At 35.8% G+C, this 25,161-nt stretch overlaps 1 protein-coding gene across 8 annotated transcripts in view; it reads right to left on the bottom strand.

The window, feature by feature from the left end:
- The window catches only part of Upf2 (UPF2, regulator of nonsense mediated mRNA decay), a 101,198-nt gene that overhangs the window by 38,359 nt on the left and 37,678 nt on the right, over positions 1-25,161 (bottom strand). For all 8 annotated transcript variants that reach the window (XM_026783014.1, XM_005354864.3, XM_013349043.2 and 5 more), the window contains exons 9-12: positions 18,111-18,219; positions 11,205-11,318; positions 2,230-2,346; positions 226-411 (exon numbers count right to left, since the gene is read on the bottom strand). In XM_026783014.1, the coding sequence (XP_026638815.1) occupies positions 226-411; positions 2,230-2,346; positions 11,205-11,318; positions 18,111-18,219 (526 nt within the window). The remainder of the gene's footprint in view (positions 1-225; positions 412-2,229; positions 2,347-11,204; positions 11,319-18,110; positions 18,220-25,161) is intronic.

Genomic DNA, 25,161 nt, shown 5'->3' with positions numbered 1-25,161 from the left:
CATGATAAAAAGTCAAAAAAACAAAACAAACAAACAAACAAAAAAAACAAAGCATACACCTTAAATATTCTGTAGCATCCCATGAATTCCTTCTTAGGATAACTTGAACAAAATCATTCATAATAGAAAAGTGGTCTACTCCTACCTGTTCTAGAATGTGTATGAGTGCAGTATCATCACAAATTTCAAGGTGACCATTACTAAACGATCTGATTCAGATTTTACCTTCTCAGTAGTGACCTTAGAGAGATCCTTGTACAAAAGTTTTCGGACATACTCCTGAAGAGGAGGACGTTTCTTTCTCACAGTCTTTTCAGCTGGAGGTGGGTTGCAGTAATAATACGCATTCTCTACCATTGTAACATACCGTGCATCAAGATGCATTGCTTGTTTTTTTCTCATCATTTGTTCCTAAAAGAAAATGTCTAGATTAACCCAAACATTCCATAATGCATGAAGTAAAAACACTTACCTGCTCTGAAAGGGCAATGGCATAGAGGCCTTTTCAGTCACACTTCAAGTTGAAGTTGACCACACTAAGTTCTAAGACCTTGGGGGCTAACAGTTTTCTTCTCTGTAGAGATAGTCCAGATTAAATGGTAATTACTGGATGACATAAACTCTAAGAAGGAATTTATAATCAGTTAAACACAGAACAGCTCAAGTCAGAGTTGTACTTTTATTTGATTTTTATTCCTTAATTTCACTTACACATTTGAGCCTTCTGCTCCTCAGGGTTAATACAGGCTCACGTAGATATAAATCAAGTCACATTTATAGCAGTACTCTTTTAATATTTTTTTTGGTTCAACCCCATGAACTAATATGTTCTAAAAATTGTGGTAGCATGATAGTTTACATCCTGATAAGTTGAGTGATCCCCCCCCACACACCTTTAACTTTGAATCTTACCACTGAGAACAAAAGTTAAGTTAGGAATAGAGAATCCTAGAATGAGAGCATTTTGGTTTCATTTGATGGTCATCACAATAGTTTCTGCCAAAAACCATACAAATAAATCCACATTTCTTCATTTCAAATCTCACCAGAAAACTATTTAGCCTCAAAAGTAGATTATTAAGTAAGGTAGATAAAATGTCACAACCAAGGCAGGTGTAGTGGGTTACATTATGAAATAAATGTAATAATGCTTAATAAGCTTGATGGTCATTTCAAAATCCTAATCAGCTAAACAACTTCTCTTTCTTTTTATGATTTTCTCTAACTTTTAAAATCTATGTATTTTATATTATGTATATATGGAGTTGTACACATGCACATATGTGTGTGGTGCCTGTGGTGGCCAGAATAGGGTATGAGATCTCCAGCAAAAATACAGGAAGTTATGGGTCGCCTAAAATATACATCAGGAACAAAACTTAGGTCCTCTAAGAACAGTACATAGTTTTAACCATTGCTTCATCTTTCCAGCACTATTTTTATAATTTTTATTATAAAAAATAATTTTGGGGGCTAAAGAGATGGCTTAGTGGTTAGAGCATCGACTGCTCTTCTAGAGGTCCTGAGTTCAATTCCCAGCAACCACATGGTGGCTCACAACCATTTGTAATGAGATATGGCGCCCTCTTCTGGCATGCGGGCATACATGGAGGCAGAATGTCATATACATAAGAAATGAATAAATCTTTAAAAATTTATAGTTTCTAGGTTATACTTTAAGTGTTTACATGACACATTAAAAATGGGTAGAAACAGCAAAACCAAAAATGATCCCCACCAAACAGTACTGAGTACCTTTTCATTTGAATAATTTGTTTGAGTTAAATTCATTCTCCCTTAATAAAAAATGTATTATTAGTAAGTGCACATATGTATATGTGAACATGCACGCACAACGTGTATATGGGTACATGTGTGTCAGAGTATATGTATGTGGGCCAGAGGACACCTTTATGGAGTCAGTTCTCTTGTAACTTTTTGTGTAGATTCCAGGAATCAAGCTGAGGTTGCCAGCCTTGCACAGAGAGTGCCTTTACCCACTGAACTGTATTGCCAGCTCATTAATTTTTGTTTTGAATTAACTAGCAACAAAGGTGAAAAATTCCTATGGCTCTCCAGGATAGCAATTCATTTGTGCAGTATATTCTAGGTTAGGCAGAAATGCTTGTACTCAAATGGCAGAGGAAGACAACCAACATTTATTAATACTTTGAATCCTTGAGGTAAATCAAGACCCTCAACTTTTTACCAGGATCTACAAGTCCTTACCAAAAGCACACTGGTCCTCAGGTGTGATTCTGGAGATCTGAAAAGAAATCGTCCACAGGTCTCCAGTAGAGTACATGCCATTTCAATATGATGATGAGAAAAGTCTGACAGAAGCATCTGGAATAATAAGAATGATGAAAAACTACAAAGACAACACATGAATTCTAAGAGAGAAAGAAAACAATAGAAGCATCTGTGTGTAATAACATGTAACATGACAATAATGAAAATCAAGTCTACTTTAGTAGGTTTTATTGCTGAATATCCTGTTCAACATCAAATCTTTACTAAAAACTTAGATATGTTTAACATCTGTTTTCAGAAAAGAAAACTGATATCAAGTTCTTTTCTATATTTATTAGATGCTATGTATTTATTTTACTTTATTATGTATGTGTGTAGTTTATGTATATGTGTGCATGTATGTGGATGGCTTATCTTAAATGGAAAAGGGCTCAGAGACTCATCAATAAAAAAGAAATATAACTAGCTTATGGGATAAGAGAAAACCAGATCTAACTACTTGTCTGGAAGAAACACATCTAACAAAGGTACTCAAAGATTAGGTCAAAGATGGAAATCAATGCATAATGCAAATATCTAAAGCAAACAAAAGCTGAAAACAAACTGACATAGCTAATCCAATATCTCATTGTTATAGTCTCCTTCCTGCTGCTATAATAAAACACTCTACATGTGGAAGAGCAAACAGTTATTTCAGCTTACAGGTTTTATAGTCCACTATTGAGGGGAGTCAGGAAGGAACTCAAGCAGAAACTCAAAGAAGCCATGGAAGAAGGATAACACCTGCTGGCTTGCTCACAGGCACATGCTTAACTAGCTTTCTTACACAAGCAAGGACTGGGGGCTGGACACAGGGCTCAGCAGTTACGAGCACTGACTGCTCTTCCAGAGAACAGGAATTCAATTCCCATCACCCACATGGCAGCTAACAACTATCTGTAACTCTAGGATCTGACACCCTCTCACAGACATCCATGCAGGCAAAACACTAATGCACATAAAATAAAATAAATAAATACAGTCCAGGACCACTTGCCTAAGTATCGTGTTATCCATAGGGGGCTGGGTCTTGCTATATCAATTACCAACCAAGACAATACACTACTGACATGCCCATAGGCCAATATGATCTGGGAAATCCCTTGACTGAGACTTTCTTTTAGATTAAGTCAAAGTAACAATTAAAATAAAGTAGATTTACTTTAAAATAAAATGGAGTTTGAACCAGATTTAGTCAAAAGAGATAAAGTAGGCAACTATATAATAATGAAGTGAACAATTCACACAAACATTTAACAGGGGGCTGGGATAGGGAACTAAATAGCTCAGCAGGTAAAGCACTTGGAATAAAGGGCAAATTTCAATTCCTTGCAATGTAAATGCTGAGTGGATATAGTGGCCACCTGTATTTTGGTGCTCAAGAGACTGAGATAATGTATTCCCAGGGAAAACTGGCTAGCTAGAATAGCCAAATCAGTGAGCACTAGTTTCAAGTGTGAGACCCAGATTCAACATAAAAAGTGAAGAGAGATGGAGGAAGATAGCTGGCATCAACCATGGCTACACACACACACACACACACACACACGCACGCACGCACACACGCACGCAACAATAACGAAAAACAGAACTGGAGAGATGGCTCAGAGGTTAAGAGCACTAACTGTTCTTGCAGAGGATCGGGTTCAATTCCAAACACCCATATAGTGGCTCACAGGGAATCTAATGTCCACAGGAATCAGGCACACATGTAGTAAAAAAGACTTAATATAATGCAGGCAAAACAGTCATACGGTAAAAAATAAATATATATGTATTTTTATATGTATTATATATGTATGTTGGTATATAATACCAACAATGAAAAAAGACTTAACAATAGTGGCTAGATATGCTGTGAATATCTGGAGTTCCCAATCTCATAAAACAAACACTAGTAGGTAAAATAGATGACACAGTTCCTAATACATTAGCAGATAATTTCAAACTCTATGCTCATCTTTACGTAAGTCAGGCAACTAATACACAAAGAGATTTAAGAATTAAGTTAGAAGCCAGGCATGCCCTGTTCTACACAGGAAAATCCCTGTATTAAAAGAAGTGTTAAATAAGACCATAGGTTAAATCAATATAACAAATATCTACAAAATAGTCATTCAACATATGAAATACAAATTCTTCTCAGTAGCCTGTAATACCATCTCTGAAACAGACAATATTCTAAGCCACAAAGTAAGTCTGAACAAAATCAACAGAAATATAAATTACTTTTGTATCTGATCAGATCATAATGAAATATTATTAGACATCAACCACATATACACTCTTTGGTGTTTTGTTTTTTTTTTAAATATTACCAGGTGGTAGTGATGCATGCCTTTAATCCCAGCACTTGGGAGGCAGATGCAGGCGGATCTCTGTGAGTTCGAGGCCAGCCTGGTCTACAAGAGCTAGTTCCAGGACAGGCTCCAAAACTACAGAGAAACCCTGTCTCGAAAAACCAATATATATATAAAATCGATACAGAATTTCTCTGTATAGTCCTGATTGTCCTGGAGCTCACTATGGAAAACAGGCTGGCCTTGAACTCAGAAAGATCCTCGTCTCTGCCTCTGCCTCTCAGGTGTTGTGATTAATGTCATGCACCAAGCAATACACTCTTAAGTGGCCAGTGGGTCAATGAAGAAATCAGGGAGGAAATTTCAGTTCCTAGAATCAAATGAAAAAGCAGGTCAAAATTACTAGAACTTTTGGGATACAGCTAAGGCAGTTCTAACAGAAAAGTTTACAGCTATGAGTGCTGACAATAAAAAAGTCAGATATTTCAGGGCTAAACAGATGGCTCAGCATTCAAGTACTTGCTGATCCTATAGGAGACCTGAGTTCAGTTTCCAGCACCCACACTGGGGTGGCTCACAACCTTTAACACCAGTTTCAAGGAATCCAATGCCCTCATCTAGTCTCTGCAGGCACCCATACACAGCTAACACACACACGTGACACACATGTATATATAAACACACACAGACATAAATTAATCTTTTGGAAAAGGTCAGAGATATCAAATAAATGATGATGCACAAGGTATGAGAAAAATAAAAACAAGACAAACTCTCAAAAAGTAAATACCAAGAAATAAAAATCAGGGAAGAAGCTAATAAAATAGATGCTAAAAGAACAACACATAGACTCAATAAAACCAAGTAGGTTCTTCAAAAAATGTACCATTGATCAGGTGGTGGTGGCTCACATCTTTAATCCCAGCACTCGGGAGGCAGAGGCAGGTGGATCTCTTTGAGTACGAGCCCAACCTGGTCTACAGAGTGAGTTCCAAGACAGGATAGGCTCTAAAGCTACACAGAGAAAACCTTCCTTGAAAAAACAAAGTAAAAATAAAAAAACCAAAACTATCTATTTATCTATCTAATATGTGAGTGATCAATAAACCAGAAGACAATATAAACAAAAAGTTGAGAAATATGAACCAAATTAAGTATAATAGAAATGAAAAAGGAGGAGTTAGAGCAATGGCTCAGTGGTTAAGAGTACTTGTTGCACTTGCAGAGGACGTGGGTTTGGTTTCTAGCACCTACATGATTTCTCACAGCCATTTTGTTTCGTTTTGTTTTTTCAGGACTGTGTTTCTCTGTAGCTTTGGAGCCTGTCCTGAAACTTGCTCTGTAGACCATGCTTGGCCTCGAACTCACAGAGATCAGCTTTTCTCTGCCTCCCGAGTGCTGGGATTAAAGGTGTGCACCATCACCACCCAGCTGGCTCAGAGCAATTTTTAACACCACTTCCAGATTTGATGCTGATTTCTGTTAGCACCAGATGGTGCATACACATGTAGACAAATCTTTACTATACATAAAGTAAAATCAATAAATTTTTTAAAATAAAAGATTCCAGTGAAATTCAGAATATCATTTTGGAATACTTTAAAACTCATATTCCAAAAGAATCTGGAAAATATACAAGAAACAAATTCCTAGATATATATCACACACCAAAATCGAATTCTTAGGACACAAACAACTTAAACAAACCCTTAACCAGCAATAAGACTAAAATAGTAGAGGGCCCTTAACAAAGAAGCAAATTAGTTTTACTGCTAAATTCTGCCAAGTGCTTAAAGAAGAGCCAGTACTCACAGAACTGTTCTCTGAAACAGAAGAAGGAACACCACCACACTCATTCTATAAAGGCAGTCTCATCCTGATAATAAAACTGGATAAAAATAACAAAAAATTGTCTAGAACAATTCCCTTGAACATAGATATAAAATTCTCAGGAAAAAACAAACAAACAAACCTGCAAACCAGGCTAACTAGATGGCTCTGTGAGTAAAAGTACTTGCTGAGAAAGAAATCAGGAGGTAAAAAAAATCCATTCATAATTCCTTAACAAACAGAGATGGGAGGTAATCCAATAAAGAGAAAGACTTCTACAATGAAAATCTGAAAAGTCAAAGAGAATTGAAGATGACAATGGAAGATGGAAAGATCTTCCATTCTCATGAACTGGCAGAATTAATATGTAAAAATGATTATATAATTGAGTGCTGGAGAGATGGCTCAGCTGTTAAGAACTCTTACTCTTCCAGAGGATCCAGGTCCAATTCCCAGTTCCCACATGGTGGGTTCACAACCATCTGTAACTCCAGCTCGAGGGAATCTGATACCCTCTTCTGACTGCCAACATATCAAGCATACAACCAGTGTACAGACATACATGCAGACAAAACACTCATACATAATAAAAAAAGAAATTGATCATATAATTGAAAACACGTTACAGACACAATGCAATTCCCATCAAAATCGCAATAACATTCTTCACAGAATGAAAAAAAAATTTAAATTCATATAGAGACACAAACACCTTATACAGTCAAAGCAATTATTAAGCAGAAAGAATGCTAGGTACCACAAACTCTGACCTCAAACTATGCTACAGAGAAAAAGAAAGAAACACCATGGTATCAGCACAAAAACAAACACATAGATCAATGGCCTAGAACAGAGGACCCAAAAGTACCCCCCACGCACGCGCGCGCGCGCACACACACACACACACACACACACACACACACACACACACACACCCCTAATCTTTAATGAAAGTGGCAAAAGCATAAATTAAGAAAAGAAATCTTCACATGGTACCAGGAAAATTGGAGAGGCATATTATGGAACAAGAGTTCTGAGGAAACCAGAACCACAAACTAACCTCTAAGTTTAAGAACCTTAATTTCAGTCCTTAGAGCTTACTAGCTAGCTTGTCTAGCCAAATGAATAAGCTTCAGGTTCACTGAAAATACTGTCACAAAAAATAAGGTGGAGACTGTAGAGGGAGACACCTAACATGAACCTCTGGCCTCCACATGTACATGCATACATGCCTTTAAAACACACACACACACACACACACGCACACACACACACCCTCTCCTCTCACTATCCAAAAAATAATTTAAAATGGATAAGAGACCTTAGTATTAGAGGAAAACATGGGCAAAACACTTCAACATATAGGCACAGGAAATAACTGAAAGGAACTCCAATAGCTCAAGAACCAACCTTAAGGACCGACAAATGAGATCACACGACTTTAAAAAGCTTGTACACAGCAAAGGAAGTAATCACTAGAATGATTAGACAGTATACAGCACAAGTGAGAATCTGACAAGGGAGCAATATCTACAATCTATAAAGTGCCCGCAAAATTAAAAAGTGACAAAACACCCAATCAACAATTTCGCTAATGAACTGAATAGACAATTCTTAAAGGAAGAAATACAAGTGACTGAAAAATATTTGAAAAAGTGTTCAAAACTTTAGTCATTAGGAAAATACAAATTGAAACTACATCAAGGGCTAGAGAGATGGCTCAGCATTTAAAAGCACGGACTGCTCTTTCAGAGAACCTGAACTCTCATATGTGAGTATTCTCACAACACTAAGAGGGTGGCTTACAGCCATCTATAACTCTGGTTGCAGTGTCCTTTTCTGACTTCTGTAGAGACCAGGCACACAGATTGTGCACTAGATATTCATGCAGGCAAAACGCCCACACACAAAAAATAAATAAATCTTAAAAAAGAAAACTAAACCCCATTACATTGGGATTTTATGCCACCCATCAAAGTAACTATGACCCAAAACACACAAATTTAAAAAAAAAAAATTAGGACTGGAGAGATGGCTCAATAAACACTGTCACACCAACAATGATGACAGGACCTCCCAGGGATGGAATGTGGATCTGAAATCCCAATGCTCCTGCAGTGATATGAGAGGCAAAGACAAGAGACTCCCAGAAACTTGTGAGTCAGATAGTTTAACATGCATGGAAGCTCAACAAAGAGACCCTGCCTAAAACAAGGTTCTTCTGACCTACACACCCAACCTGGCACAACCTCACCACCATCAACACAAGCACATACACACAGGTACTCACCTACACATACAAAGAAAACAAATGACAACAAATGTTGATGAGGCAGAGGGAAATCCTTATTTAGAACTTGTAAAAAAAAATACAGACTTGTGCAGCCACTATGGAAGTCAGTATGGAAATTCTTCAAAATCCCAAAAACAGAACTGCCTAATGATCAACTATACCACTCCCAACCATATGGCCTGCAGACTACAGAATTACTTGAACATAAATGTTTGCTGTCATATTATTGTATATAACAGGCAAGATATGGAACTCACATAGTAAAGATACACAGCAGAATTTCATTTAGTTGAAGAATGAAATTATATTATTTATAGAAAAATTAATGATTATGTTAAGTGAAATAAGGAAGACATGTTTTCTATCACATGAAAACTAGATTGAACGGTGTGTTTATATATGTACATATGCAGAAAGAACAATGAGGGGGAAGAAAGATGTCTAAAGAGGGGTCAGCAAGGAACAAGAAAACAATAGGACACATGCGAGCTGAGGGACAATTATCTGGAGAGAGGATCAAGACTAAACAGAATGGGGAGGAGTGGAAAGGAACTGGTGTAGTAATATATGTGTATGAAAATGCCACATTAAAACCTATTTTTTCGTATGCTAGTCAAAACACTGACTTACACACTAGGGGTAGGCTTGGAGATTCCTAAAGCTCAAGCCCAGCCCAGTGGTTCTCTCTGTTCCTGTTGCCTACTAATCCAGATGTAGACCTCTCAGCTCCTCCTTCAGTACCATGTCTCCCTGCACATTGCCATGCTTCCTGTCATGACGATAATGAACTAAACCTCTGAACTGTAAGACAGCAGCAATTAAATGCTTTCCTGCTGTGGGATAAAGCTTTCATACACTGTAAAGATTTGTCACTCATATTAGTTTAGTAAAACACTGATTGGCCAGGCAGGAAGTATAGGGGGGGTGACTACACTAGGAGAATTCTGGGAAGAAAGGCTGAGCTAGTCAGTTAGCAGCCAGAATCAGAGGAAGCAAGATGAGAATGCCTCACTGAGAAAAGGTACAAGTCCATGTGGCTCAACATAGACAAGAATTACAGGTTAATTTAATTTGTAAGAGATAATTACTATAAGCCTGAGTTAATAGGTCAAAATAGTTTACGATTAATATAAGCCTCTGTGTATTTCTTCCGACCAGGCAGGATGGAAACTTCTGTTTACATTTTCCTTTAAAAGAGTTGCCATGGTCATGGTGTTTCTTCACAGCAATAGAAACCCTAAGACAGGGTAAAGCAGCCTTCACATGTAAAGTATTTGTTGAAAATGACAGAAAACAAACACACAAATGCAAAACCCCAAAATGGTATGAAAGCTGGGCTTAGTGTCACATGCCTGTTATCTTAGTACCTTAGGAAAAAAGTAGTAAGCTTGATGGACTCTCAAAAAAGAAAACAAAAAGTTATGAGAAAATCCCTACAGATTAATCTGTACGTATACTGATGACTCTTTTCTTAAAATAAATTCTTAGAAACAGAATTCTATGTCAGGAAACATGTACACTTCCTACATAGATTTATATAATTCAGATTACACAAAAATGAATTAATATATTTAAAGAGACTCTGGCATGGCTCCCAGGCACTCTTAGCTGCCTGAGGTTTGCTTGAGATGTCTTCTGCTGTTAAGCACTCTTTTGAGGTTCCCTAGGGAATATCTACAATAACTATTAGTATTTTAAATTAAAAAAAAAAACATGCAGTTTAAATAGAAAGTTTGTTTTAGGAAAAAATGAATTTTAGAAAAAAAATAATTTAAAATGCAGGTTCATCAATTCTGTTCTAACTTTACCACATAAAATTAATGTTATTATTTGATTTCTAATTTAATTTCGTTATGGACAAAAAACATAATTTGAAGTATTTCAGTAACCCCATGCACATCTGAAGATATTATCTTGGTGTCACATATAATATCAATTAGATCAAAGTTTGATAAACTTCATCAAACTCTAACAGAACTCTTCCTATCACTACTGTGGTTACTTCTTCATATATTTTGAAGTTATGCTGTTAGATCCGTAATACTTTCTTGTTAAGAAACCCCTCCATAAAGAAGAGCGATTCTGTTCATTATGCTTTCTGCCTCACACTTTGAAAACAGTTTGGTGAGATCAGTTTTCCTGACTAGTATTTACAAAGTATACTTTGTTTTTTTACTCTAGCCTATTTTGTTTATCTCTTTAGGACCATCCCTCCTGAAGCTAGCAACAAATTATTTTAACTAAATATTGTACTTATATGGCTTTTACATGATATATTTTGTCCCTTTTATTTAATTACTAAAATTTCTGAATTTCTATCTATCATTTTACCATTTCTTTTCTATTTTACTCATATTTAACAATATTCCTTTTTACTGCTCTTGACAAATGAACTTTGACTTAAGTTAATCAAATGTTTAATCATTTCATTTTATCTATAACATAAACAATACTTAAATTTTTTCTATTAAAAATATTGCAGCACCTACCTTTAAACAATGCAGTGTATCATTTTTGGTGAACATCTTAAACTTGGTTAGTTCTCCAATAAAACGAACTGTTTTGTTCTTTGTTTCAATGTTGATCTGGTCCTTTTTTCGTACCTATAAAGTAAGACATTGCTTAGTAATTAACATTTTGAATACCTGTGATATGAACTAATATATTTTAATTCACTTCAAATATTTCAAATCAATTGGGAAAGATTTGTCTTCATATTACTTTAAGTTAAGGAAAAATTTGCCCACATTGTCCAAACCAGTTCTGGGTTGTGCTTTGCAAAACTGCTCATGATCAAGTAATTTGGGGAACCAACACATTATTTTTTCTTAATAATTTTTCTTAAGGCTTAAAGAAGACCTCAAAATAACCTACTGAATTTAAATCAGTATTTCTCAAGTAATCTAAGCAATTTTATCAATTAACAGTATATCAGATTAATATTTTAAGAACACACTTTAGGAAATGCTGCTTTAAAAAATATAAATGCTAAAAGCTCATTTAAGTGAAAAATATTTTCAGATGTTGTTATACTATGTATATTACATATTTTGTATAACTCACTACAATGAAACATGCAATATATTCACTGTTGTTTTTATTACCAGAAATAATCATGTGTCAAAGTTCAAATCCTTTGCAAATTTGAGTTCTACACTGATGCGTGCATTTAAAAGCAATAAAATGTAGTAAAATTTCATTAAAACAGTATAATAGACACATTAAGAAAAGTGTAATTAGGTTTAGTTGTAGAATTATATTTTCATAAATCCAAATTGACAGTCTAGAAAATTATTATGTAAACAACGACTATGATATAGTAGCATCTCCAATTAATTCAATGCTCTTTCCAGAATATTACCCACTTATTTTATCCAGAACATTTATAATGTTCAGGGGAAAATGATAGCTTTACTCTTCTGGAGTAACAGCAAAAGAGGGAGAAAGAAGGAGAAAGATCTAAGGGGAGGGGAGAGGCAGGAAGGGGAGCAGAGAAAAATGTAAAGCTCAATAAAAAATCAATTAAAAAAATATCTTAGAAGTGTCAATGATTTGACCAGGGTAAACAAACACCAAGATTCAAATTTCCAAACTGTCAACTGAAATTTACTCAGCATAATATGATGGAATTCCAAGTTTATAAAAACAAGGGCTAATCTCATCAGCAGTCATATACTTCATGATCATTATTTTATTGAACTTTTATAAACCAGACAACTAAACAGTCAATGGAATTTGTTGACTTTCAGATATCTACTTTCTATAGCAAACAAAGATAAGTATTTAAAGTTTTAGTGATTTTTGTTTGTTTGATTGATTGATTGATTGACCAACTGAGACAGGGTCTTATTATGTAGTCCTGGCTGACCTGAAGCATCCTATCTAGGCCAGGGTGTTTTAAACTTGGAATAGTCCTCCTGTCTCTGTCTCATAGGTGCTAGGATTATAGGTATGTGACACCATACTCAGTCTCTTTAGTGATGACTTTAAAATAAAACCATGTTTATTAAAACCCCAGAGCAAAGTAGGAGGTCATTATTACTAAATCTAATCTGAAGTATCAACAAAAAGAATATCAAGCAAAAAACAAAATCACAAACATTCCAGAAAACTTCATTTTAGTCATATTATTTATAGATAAAAGGTATCGCTGTAATTAGAGACAAAGAGAAAACACAGCCAGAGCAGAACAAGCACATGTTCTATCTCTGCAGTCCCACCAAGCCCACCTAGTTATTCTGGAATATGTGACCTACCATAGTTAACCTCCTGTACTGTGGAGCATCTCCGCATTTCTCCCCATCTCCACCCCATCCCAATTCTGGTAATCACTTTTTTTTTAATAAAAAATTATTTTTATTTTATGTGTATGTGCAAGTATACATGTTTGCCATGTGTGTGTGCCTGGTGCTGGTGCTTGTGAAGGCTGGGAAAACATGTTGGATCCCTTAGAACTGGAGCTACAGGTGGCTACAAATCACCATGTGGGTGCTGGCAACCAAACCCAGGTCCTTTGCAAGAGGAGCCAGTACTCTTAACCACAGAGCCATCTCTCCTGCCCTAGAAATCACTATTTTACTTCTATTTCTATGAGATCTATTTTTTATTCCCTTCAAAACTATGAAAATTTAAAAGCAAAGATCAATTATCTCTATTCCTGATGTTTAGAAGAGAAGCTGAAACATGAAAAACTATAACTGGGGGTGAACCCCCATAAACTTATCATAACTCCTCATCCAGTATTCTTCACTATCATTTCTTCATGACTTATCAAAATCATAGACTTATCAAAAATTTATGCAAAACCACACTTGCTTTTAGCCAAAAAAAAGAGAATACTTCTATAAAACTAAACACAGACCAACAATATGCATTTGTTTATACACTATCAGTTCAGTGATTACTACTGTAAGATGTTACTTATATTACCAATTAACCTTAACAAAAATGCTGCTTCCAATTCTATATTTAAAGATAGATAAAACTAAATTACTGTTAGTGTGCATCACCAAATAACCTCTTCCAATATGTCTACCCATAAATCTTTAAAACTATTTTATACCTATAATTTACTATTCCCCTATATAAAAGAAACTGCTGGCCCTTCTAGAAGGACTAAAAGATACTTGTCCAAGAAGTTATTTTTTCCCTGTATAATTTGTTCTTTTGACTCTACATTAACTTTATCCTAGTGGATAAAGTTACACTTTTCTACAAATCTATTTTATGCTAACCTTGTAATCTGTTCTGAGTCTATGAATAAATAATGTACATATAATATTTCTTAATTTGGTCTCAAAAGGTGTACAGTCAATCTATAGGACAGGGAGTGAGGGTTGAAGATAAATTTGAAACTTTTACTCACACATTTTGCCTCAGTTTTCATTTATTTTTTGTTCTACAGTGTAGATAAAATGTTATAATTGCAAATGTAAGTTTAAAATCATATACATATAGAATATACAGTTATATCACATAAACATATTTGCATTCCACTTATCTTGGTCAACTGTTATAGTTTGACTATGAATGTGTCTAGAAGGTTATATGTTGAACGTTGTTATGGAAAACTGAGAAGAAGGTCCTAAGTGAGAGAAGCAGATCGCTAGGTGTGCCTTTGAATGCCACACCTGGTTGCTGCCCTCTTCTTCATTCTCTATTTCCCATTCACTCTGATATCCCAGCCACCATGATGCTCTCTCTCCCCAAACACATGGAGTCAAACGATCATCAGTTCAACTCTCCAAGATGAACAAAATGTGCCCTTTCTCTATTGTTTATGTGAGGTGTTCTGGTCAGTTGTGAAAAGCTAATGCACCAATAACAAATTTTAATTTAAAAAACTTAGAGAGACCATTTTTAGAATGTCAGTGAGAATGATCTGCTTAAACAAAAGCAGCCCTCTCCTTCATTTAGGAAGGAGACTCTGAAAAGTTTGGAGGAAAAGAACACTAGAAACAAAATATTCCTCATAGTTGTACTATCCAAAGATAAGATTTTATAAAAAAAACCTATTTGTTAGTGACTATATCACTTTGGTACCATGATTAGAGTTGGGCTTTGAGATCATCAGTTTTTCCTAGTATAGTTCATGATGTAAACAAAGCTTTTTATTTTTTTCTTCAGAGCTGTTCAGTCTCTAATGATCTTGAAACATATTGCCGAACTGTTTTATCTAAATTCTTACCTGATTGAAGTATATAAGAATGTTGATTTCTCACTTCTATTAGCTTTATTGATCTGTCAAATTAGCAAATCCATTGTTTAACTAGAATTTCTTTGACTACATATAGTTTTACCAGCTTTACTTCTCAGCTGAGATTCTTAAGGGGGCAAATATGATCATATTGTGGCAATATATTGGACCTAGATAGAAGACAGAGACAGGGAAACCTGGTTAAAGAGCTATTGTCATAACTCAAGCTGTGGATTATGAAAGACAGTGATAGCGGGTTTGATGAGAAGTAGCTAGAAGTAGAGTGTTTCAGAATGCCATGACAAGAATTTGGTGAACACAGCTATGGGATATGAAAGAACCTTAACAGTTGAATACTGAATTTATGGGGAAAATACAGAAGTACATTAAATGAACAAAAATATAAAGATATTCTTAGAAGAAAATTATCAGTCTGTTTTATGGATACAACTGGTTTCTAGAAGAACAAAAAAAATCGGTGTATGCACTGGATACACTCTAGCAAGATACACACATTTGGTGACATGAAGTTGTTGGGAAATAAATGTTAACAGAAGTCAAACAACTGTGTTCCCATTCAAAAAGCAGAACACACCTGGAATCCCAGCACTTGGAAGGTGGAATAAAGAGGATCAATTCAAAGCCAGCCTTGCTACACTTATGAGTTTGAAGCTGGCCCAAATTACAGGAAATCCTGTCGCAAGCAAAATAGCAGTGCAAAAGACTAAGGAATCCCAACAAATAAGCCTAGCTTAAAAAAAGATTAACAAGAATAAACAAAAGATCCTGGATAATGATATTTATATTAGGTACTATGCTATATATGGATTTTCTCATTTAATTAGGACAAATGCAGCTTCAAAGAGCAAAATTACTATTATTAAATAGACCTGTTTATCACTTGAGTAACTAAATCTTAGTCACAATGTTTACATGGTAGAATCAGAATGATGTCTTCTAAAAAATCAGCAGAGTCCAGGGTTTAGAACCTACAAGGACATCAACTAATGGATGATCAGGAAATTTAGTGATCTCTATCAAGGATGTTGCTATGATGGTTTTAGGGGAAAAAAATTATACTTTAAAAAAAAAAACAATAAAAAGGAAAACAAACGAACATGCCAAACAAACAAAAAAAGCCCACTACACAGTGAATAGGAGGTCAGCCTGAGATAGTTCGTGTCTCAAAATAAGAAAATGAAATATGGATGTTGTAGGGTATACTGTGTTAACAGGACTGACATATATGGTTTTTGCAGCTGTTACTTTGTTTTCATTTGCTAATAGTTGTACATTAAATACATTTAAAACCTAACAGAAGTTAAGAAAGAGTCTGAAGATTAGGAAGTTAGGAAGGAGAGATCCTGTGAGAGATGAAAAGTAACTTCAACTAACTTTTTTTCTACTCTGAGAACAGTGGGTCCCCAAGATTGCAGCAGTATAAATTATGCCAAAGCCTTCAAATTCTGCTTCAATCTTTAGGGTAAGAGAGGATGAATGAATAGACTACTCTCAATTGTATGTTTTTCACTAATCATACTTAGTGCAACAGTTTAGGGCTTAATTTAGGGTTTGGTTGAGAGACTGATGCATATATTGACACAGAAACTCCATATAAGTTCAGTGGCTTAACAGATCCTCATTGGTACAAGAAATGAATTGCATCAGCAAGAATAAGACTTCTGCTTTATCTATTCCTGAAATAGCAGCATTTATCAAAGTGTGTTCTTTATGGGACATACACTCATACTCCTCTAGTACATTACACAGAGCACAATTACCCTCATGAAGTTTTGAGAAGTTTTATAACAAAACAAAACTGTTAGTTTTAATAAGTTCAGTGTTTCCCAAGTTCTCTAAACACAGAAACTCTACCAGGCTTTGTATTGTCTATGAAAATTTAAAACAACTTAAGCAAAACATGGCTCAGGAAAATCTTAATCACAAAGACAGCAACAAATAGACACTTACTACAAGAATTAGAGATCAATCTGTCCCTCATGAAATTTTCTTGCTCTGAACTCTTCATTAGTCATTTTGCAAGTACACCATCATAATTTAAAATATTTTTCTTTTTGTTTTTAAATTTGTCTTAGTTGTGAGTTATATTCTGAAGTTCTTGACTTCAGAAATTATCTGTTCTCTTGAGAGCTCAACAATACTACTGACTTATAAATAGTGAATATAATAGAGTTTACTAAATACAGCAAACAATAGTTTTACTGACATTCCAAACAACTTGCTGCAAAGTGTTGTCAAGGTAACTTTTCACTGGCTATGGTAACACCTGAACTTCAGTTGTATCAAAGTCTACCAATGTCCACTTTCGGGCATTAGCAGTGCTGTTTTCACCCACCAACCCTGTATCTGAAGCTCCATCATATCACTTCCATAGAATGACTGGGTAACTAGAGTACAGACTAAAACAGTCTGCTCAGGTTTGCAGAACCTGAAAAGAAGGGACGCTGCCTGGTAAAATATCTCTGGTATTTAATGGAATATTGTTTAAAGAACTTAACACTATCCAAGATAAAAATTCTTAAGGCAAGAATCAATAAAACACAGGCAAGAGCAGAGTTCACTGATGACTCAGAATTTATGAAAGCTATTATACTTCCCACTTTTGGAACTCAACACCTAAAAAGTCCCCTTGGGACAGCATATCAAACTTTTTGTGGATAATTCTCTTTTTTTCTGGGGTCAACAAATAAGGACTGTGACTTGATCCTGAAGAATGATTTTTAATTTGTAAAGAGAAAAAAAATACATATAATGGGAGGACAAAATAGTAACAACTCCCCTCCTACCTGGAGCAGCATTAACAACTTTAAGCGTTGTTAAGTACACTTATATTTTAAAGATTTAGAATTCCAGGCTAGAGAGATGACTCAGAGGTTAAGAGCATTGGCTGCTCTTCCACACATCATGAGTTCAGTTCCCAGCAACCACAGGTGGCTCACAACCATCTATGATTGGATCTAGTGTCCTCTTCTGGTGTGCAGGCCCACATGCAGACAGAACACTGTATACATAATAAATAAATAAATCTTTCAAAAAAATAGAATTCCATAAATTCTCAACTACTGTGCCACTATCAATTTCAAAAATACACTTATCAATAAAATTATAATGCTCATCCAAAGAATCCTCAACTTATTAGGATATATACATATCACAAAATAAATGCTTAAATACATACATGAAATCTGAAATCCCCCCTCAGCATGGAACAAAGATCCTCTGCTACATCAGACATGCAGGGATGCAATGTAGCAACCAATCTTGCATAAAATGGTAGCAAATCCAACCTGCAAAAGTTATATGTGATATGTGTAAAAAGAAAGACATACCAGAAATAATTCATTTTAAAACTTAAAACTTTCTCAGATTTACTCACATAGTAAATAATTTTCAAAAAGCTAATCATTCAGACATGTCAATTTATTGCCATTATGGAGCTTCTGAATATTCAGTAAGCCTTGTAAAAGTGTATTAATAACCTGGCATTTTTTAGTCTATATTTTGGCCAGGTATATAATTTTCATATATGAAATGCTATGTAAAAAAATGCATTCTGAAATGGCTTAAATTTTTAATTACATAATTATTCAGTAACAGAATATTTACAAATCTAAAGGCAACTTAAATATGGCAAGTCATAATTCTTTCAAAAAATAAATTCTTTCACTTATCCAGAAGTAAGTCATTTGGAAATACCAATTTCTGAAGAAAGCAAACAAGAACCAAAAAGTACCTAAGTTATTAACATAGTATCAAATGATGCAAATAAACTCTGTTCATCACAAAACCCATTCAGATCCTCATATAAGATCTCACTCTAGCCAGTGGCAGTATGTGGCACTCATGATGTCACCTCACTCCACTGACAGAGCACTCTTTCCTATCCAGAACCCTGCTTATTTAATCCAATCCTCCAGGCAATCACTGCTAACTGGAATCAACACACACATTACAATTTATTTTCCATTCCCATCACAGCCATTATCTTACACGACTTGATTATTTAGCTATTCAACACTCAGTAGATCACACAGGCTGGAGACGAGAAGTGGTTACACCTGCAGCAGTAGAACCACCAGGGCAGAGGCAGGGAAGCTAAACCCCACAAAGAGTATTTGAAACCATGACGACAGCTGGAAGCTCTTAGAAGACAAACAAGTAATCCTACAGTTCCTAATTAACTATATCCAAACATATCCCTGCATTACTAACTAGTGTAGGAAAATCGGTCATTACTACTAAAAGGGTACCTGTCATAGCAGGCTACAAATTAGACTTGGAATTAGAATTAGATTGATGCTGAGACAAGGAGGGTAAAAGAGATAAGGGGTTAGGGGAAGAAAAGGTAAATTCATGGCTAAAATCTTAAAAACTTGGTTTTCTTCTTTGACTTCTATAACTTCTTTTAAAAGTTTTAACATTTTCTTTTTATTTTTTTTTTTATTTTTATTTTTTATTTTTTGAGACAGGGTTTCTCCGTAGCTTTTGGTTCCTGTCCTGGAACGAGCTCTAGTAGACCAGGCTGGCCTCGAACTCACAGAGATCCGCCTGCCTCCGCCTGCCTCTGCTGGGATTAAAGGCGTGCGCCACCACCGCCCAGCCAACATTTTCTTTTTAAACAAAACCTTTTCATGAGTGATTGAATGTCCCTTAGCATCAAAATTTCTATCATTATAAAAAGGAAAGAAGACTGCCTATTCTTAAGTTGAGCAAATATTTTTTATAAATGCAAACACCAAAACTTGAAAGTCAGAGAGATGGCTTAGTAGGTTAATAAGGTAGCTGCTGCCAAACCAGGGGACCCGAACCAACCTACGGGACCTACAAAGTGGAAAGAAGGAACCAACTTCTCCATGCTGTTCTCTAACCTTCACACACACTACTGCACATTTAAATGAGTGTTGTACTTTTTTGTTTTGTTTTGGAGACAGAGTTACTCTGTTTAACTTTAGAGCCTGGCCTGGAATTCACTCTGTAGACCAGGTTGGTCTTGAACTCTCAGAGATCTGCCTGCCTCTGCCTGCCGAGTGCTGGGATTAAAGATGTGGGCCACCACCACCTGGCGCTAATTTAAATTTTTACAAAAGATTTATTTATGTATTATGTTTATAGTGTTCTGCTTGCATGTATGCCTGCAGTCCAAAAGAGGGCATCATATGGATCTCTCCAGTCCTAATTTAAATGATTTTAAAGAAAACTTAAAAGTTAAAAAAAATTACTAATGTAGTAGAAATAGTCCCAATCCTAATATATATACATATATTATTCAACGTGTTAATAATAATCTATGAAATGGTTATTATAGTCAGCACTTCAGAAATAACAAGACAGATGGAAAAGATTGTGTTTGCTATCTACTCATATCTTAAATTTTAAAAATCATATTTTTGTTTTTTGAGACAGGGTTTCTCTGTATAGTCCTGGCTGTCCTGGAACTCACTCTGTAGACTAGGCTGGCCTTGAACTCAGAGATTCATCTGCCTCTGCCTCCCAAGTGCTCGTTGCCCAGGTTAAAAAAAAATCATTTTTTTTAAAAGCAAGATTTAAAAAATAAAACTTTAGATATTTATTTAAAACATTTTTAAAGGTTTATCTGTTGAAAGTTATACATCTAATATATAAAATGGACATGATTTGGGCCACATTACTCCTGTAAGATTTCCTGGGTATTGCTAGTGTTTTTAAATAAAAGAAAAAAATCCTGGAGGGCTGGAGAGATCACTCTGTAGTTAAGAGTGCTTACTCTTCTTGCAAAAGACCCAGGTTTGATTCCTAGCACCCACATAGTGGTTCACAATCATCTGTAACTCTAGTTCCAATGGATCTAACTCTCCCTTCTGACTTCCAAAGGCTCATGCACAGAAAGTCTACACACACACATACACAAACACACTCCATTTCTCAAAACTCTACTCCTATAAAATGGATAGCTTATACTAAATTTTACCATGCTGTATATTCAGTTCTGTGTCAATCCATTAGTCTACAAAATAAATTCTTACACTGTAAGTAAGATAGTAAATTACGCTGGGTGGTGGTGGCACACGCCTTTAATCCCAGCACTTGGGAGGTGAAGGCACAGGCAGGCGGATCTCTGTAAGTTCAAGACCAGCCTGGTCTACAAGGGCTAGTTCCAGGACAGGCTCCAAAGCTACAGAGAAACCCTGTCTCAAAAAAAAAAAAAAAGAAAAGAAAAGAAGAAAGTTACTTGCTCACTGCCAGTTATGGTAACTGTAGTGTACATTAGTCAACTGTTACGTGCTGTTATCTTATTGAAAGCAGACTTCTACCCCAGACTCAAGCAGCTTTACTTCAAGTATCCTCCAAAACTCTCTGTTGTGAGGCAGGCTGCCCCTCTTGGCTCAATAATAGGGAGAGGAAAAACACCAGGCAGCAAAGTATATTAAAACATTGTCCCCTGAGAACAGATAGAACAAATATTATTTCTAATAGAGGTTACAATTCTGTATCCCATATTATAAAAAACGTTTGCAGTAGGCCAGGAGTGATGGTGGCACAGGCCTTTAATAGAAGCACTTAGGAGGCAGAGACAGGCAGATCTCAGACACTTGGGAGGCAGCAGATCTGACTATGCACAGTAAAACCCTGACTTCAAACAAACCAAAATCCTGTAGTGGGAACAGCAGCTATAAACTGAGCAATGGGAAACTTATCCAAGGAAGTGACAATTTAATAGGAAACTCCAAATAACTGCCAGTTTCTCCTGTTCATTCCCAACATGATGACATTATCTGTTGCTATTTGATCTTTTACTTAGAAGCCTTATCTAAGGGAATAGTCTGCTCCATCTGAGACGCTTCATCAGGAACTGACTGCCCCCGCTGGGCTTCTCTGTTAATTCTGCTAAATGTTTGTAGGCCTCAACATGATGTGGCCTTTGTTTACTCTTTCGGTGAGGCTACTCCAGGTGTCTCTGCCTGATTTGATGACATTTTGCTATTTATCTGCTATTTCTACAAATCTAACACTTGCTAGTCATTCTTTTATTTTGTCTTATAAACTTAATGAAAATAGAAAGCATGGCTATCATAAATCATTCTCAGGATGACACAGAACACTTAAGAATGCTCTGTCTTTCCTTCCTAAGAATAAATACAAGCCTAAAAGGGCTAAAATGAAAAACATAACATCAACCATTTTTAAGTTATTGTGAGGTTAGTTTTTCTTTTTTTTTCTTTTGGTTTGGTTTTGGTTTTTCAAAACAGGGTTTCTCTGTAGCTTTGGAGCCTGTCCTGGAACTATAGACTATACTATAGTATACTATACCATACTATAGACTAGGATGGATGAACTCACAGAGATCCACCTGCCTCTGCCTCCGGAGTGCTGGGACTAAAGTCGTGTTGTTTGTGTTTTTTTGAGACAGAGTTTCTGTGTAACAGTCCTGACTATCCTGGAACTTGCTTTGTAGACCGTGCTGGCCTCAAACTCAGAACAATCTGCCTTCCTCTCCCTCCCAAGTGCTGGGATTAAAGGTGTGTGCCACCACTGCCTGGCAAAAAGATATTTTGATTAATTTATAGATCACATTTCCTTTTTTCCCTTTCTCTCCCCTCCCTCCTTCCCTCTGTCCTTTTTCTCCCTCTTTCATTTGTCCACAACAGGGATTTGAATCTAGGACCTCACTCATACTGGGCAAACAACCTGCCTTTACCTTACGTCTTGAGACAAGGTCTTAATAAGTTGTTATGCCTGTCCAAACTCTCTCAAAGCCAGGTGGACTCTGAAGTTGAGATTCTTTTGCTTCATTCAGTTTCTGGAATATTGAGAATTGTAGCCCCATGCCACTAAGCCTGGCAAAAAATTTCTGCATTGCAATACAATGCAATAAAATCTAAAAGTGAGACAGCATCTAGTAGTCACAAGCACAGCCCATCTCACAGTTCTTGTAATTTGAATCTTCTAAAAAGTACATGGGAAATAACTTAGATCCTTCTTTTCAAAGCCAAATTCTATAATCTTCTGATAGTGGTAATTACTTTTAACTGTTAATAGTGAATGACTTAAAAACAACTCTTTTTCCAGGTGGTGGCGACACACACCTTTAATCCCAGAGTCAGGCGGATCTCTGTGAGTTCAAGACCAGCATGGTCTAAAGAGGGAGTCCCAGTACAGCCAAAGCTAAAGAGAGAAACCGTGTCTCAAAAAACTGAAACTAAAGCCCAAACCACAAAACAAACAAAAACAAAAAACTGGAGGGGGCTCAGAGTTGCAGAGAATTTTCTTAGCCTGTGTAAGACCCCAGATTTGATTCCCAACACTACAAAGCAACAACAACAATTTCAGCATGGGAAATAGTAAACTAGGGGTTGACAAGATGACTTAGTGGAAAAAAGGAACTTGTCACCAAGTCTGACAACTTAGGGTTGATCCCAGGGACCCAGGTAGAAAAAGGCACAAAACTCTCAGAAGCTGGTCCTATACCTTCACACATATGCTGTGATGCTGTGGTCTACCTGGAGCACACACACACACACACAATTACAAAATAATACTAAAGTAGAATATGATTCAAAAATGGCAAAATATAATAAAGACTGGGATCATTTTCTCTGAACTCCAGAACCAAGTAACTGTTCAGTTTTCTTTTATAGTCCTGACATTCTAAATAAAACAGTGCCACCAAGTGGTATAACATACCAATAGAAAAAGCAAAACCAAACCAAAATCTCTGATTCTTTAAGTTTTAAATTTAATGAGGAAGGAAATCTATTTTGAAAATCTCACAAAAAATATCAAAAAGCCAGCTGGACCTTTAATCCCAGCACTTGTGAGGCAGAGGCAAGTGGATCTCTGGTCTACACAGTTGATTCGAGAACAGACAGGACGACTACAGAAAAAGCCTATCAAACTAGACAAAACAAAACACCTCCTCCAGAATCAGGTGTAAATCTTAAATGTGAAGAGCACTGTGTTTACATCACTGAGGATATTCTTCACATCTACCTCTTAATACTTATAACTCTATGTGAACTTAAAGTCATTAAAAAAAACACAGTATGGCAGTAACTAAAACAAGGGAAAAGATTTTTAAAGTACTTTCCCAGATTCTAACTTTAAACTCAAAATCTAGCTTAGGTAAATGGCCTTTAGGATGATGAAAATTTTGCATAACCTAATCTGGGTGGTAGACACAGTATATTTAAAGATTAAATATTTCATGTAAAGTTTCAATTCCTTCTATGTGTTGTGGCTATTACAAATTAACTATAAAATGATATACAAATGTCTAAAAATTTATAGGCTTCATTTCTGAGGAGTCCTTCAAATTAATAAATTAACAGATAAAACAGCAGCCTTTAGACACGCTTTCACTAACATCTGACAAACAAAACTGAAAGTTAAACCCTGTTTCAGATCACACCTTTAATAATTGTAATGCCAGAGAGTGGTGGTGCATGCCTTTAATTCCAGCACTCACCGCCCTGGTCTACAGAGCTAGTAGAAACCCTGTGTAGAAAAACAAAAGACAAAAAGAAAAGAAAAAGAAAGAAAAGAATTGCAAAAGATGGGTCGTTGTTGACACACACCTTTAATTCCAGCACTTGGGAAGCAGAGGCAGACAGATCTGAGTTCAAGGCCAGCCTGATCTACAAATTGTAAGAAATGAACTATATCAAACTTAAAATCTTCAAAACTACAGAATAGCTACAGCCACACTCAAAGGCCAAGAAATATATGAAATTAACAAAAAAGAAACAAATGAAATAACCCCAAAGAAGGGAATGAGTAAAAATAAAAGTCAAAATTATTAATAGTAAAATAGGATTAATGATAAATCTAAAAGTTTTGGTAGGAAAAACAAAGCAAAACCGAAAAGATACTAGTTAATGTAAATAAGAAGAGAAAAAGGAAGTACAAATATAGCTGTCAGTAACAGAAAAAAGCTGAAAAGCCCAAAATAGTTAAATATGGTACACTCATGAAGCCTTATAAAAAACAAGGGAGACCTTTTCATACCGATGAAAGATATATACATAAGAGGTAGCTGTCTGTGTAAAAAGGAAGAAGACTCTAAACTTCCATTTTCTTGTACAAGAAAAAGAAACCTGAGAAAGATATATCTGAGAATAAAGACAATGGTTTTCCACTAGCAGACATGAAAGTTGAGTAAATAGGGAGATGAGGGATACTTTTACTACTAAAAGATGTCTTGGACTTCTGGTATTGAGAACACAAGGTGTGTGTGTGTGTGTGTGTGTGTGTGT

Source organism: Microtus ochrogaster, chromosome 16 (assembly GCF_000317375.1).
Source record: "Microtus ochrogaster isolate Prairie Vole_2 chromosome 16, MicOch1.0, whole genome shotgun sequence".
Classification (NCBI taxonomy): Eukaryota; Metazoa; Chordata; class Mammalia; order Rodentia; family Cricetidae; genus Microtus; species Microtus ochrogaster.
Note: the sequence above shows the minus strand (reverse complement) of the source record. Positions and strands in the feature narration are given on the sequence as shown.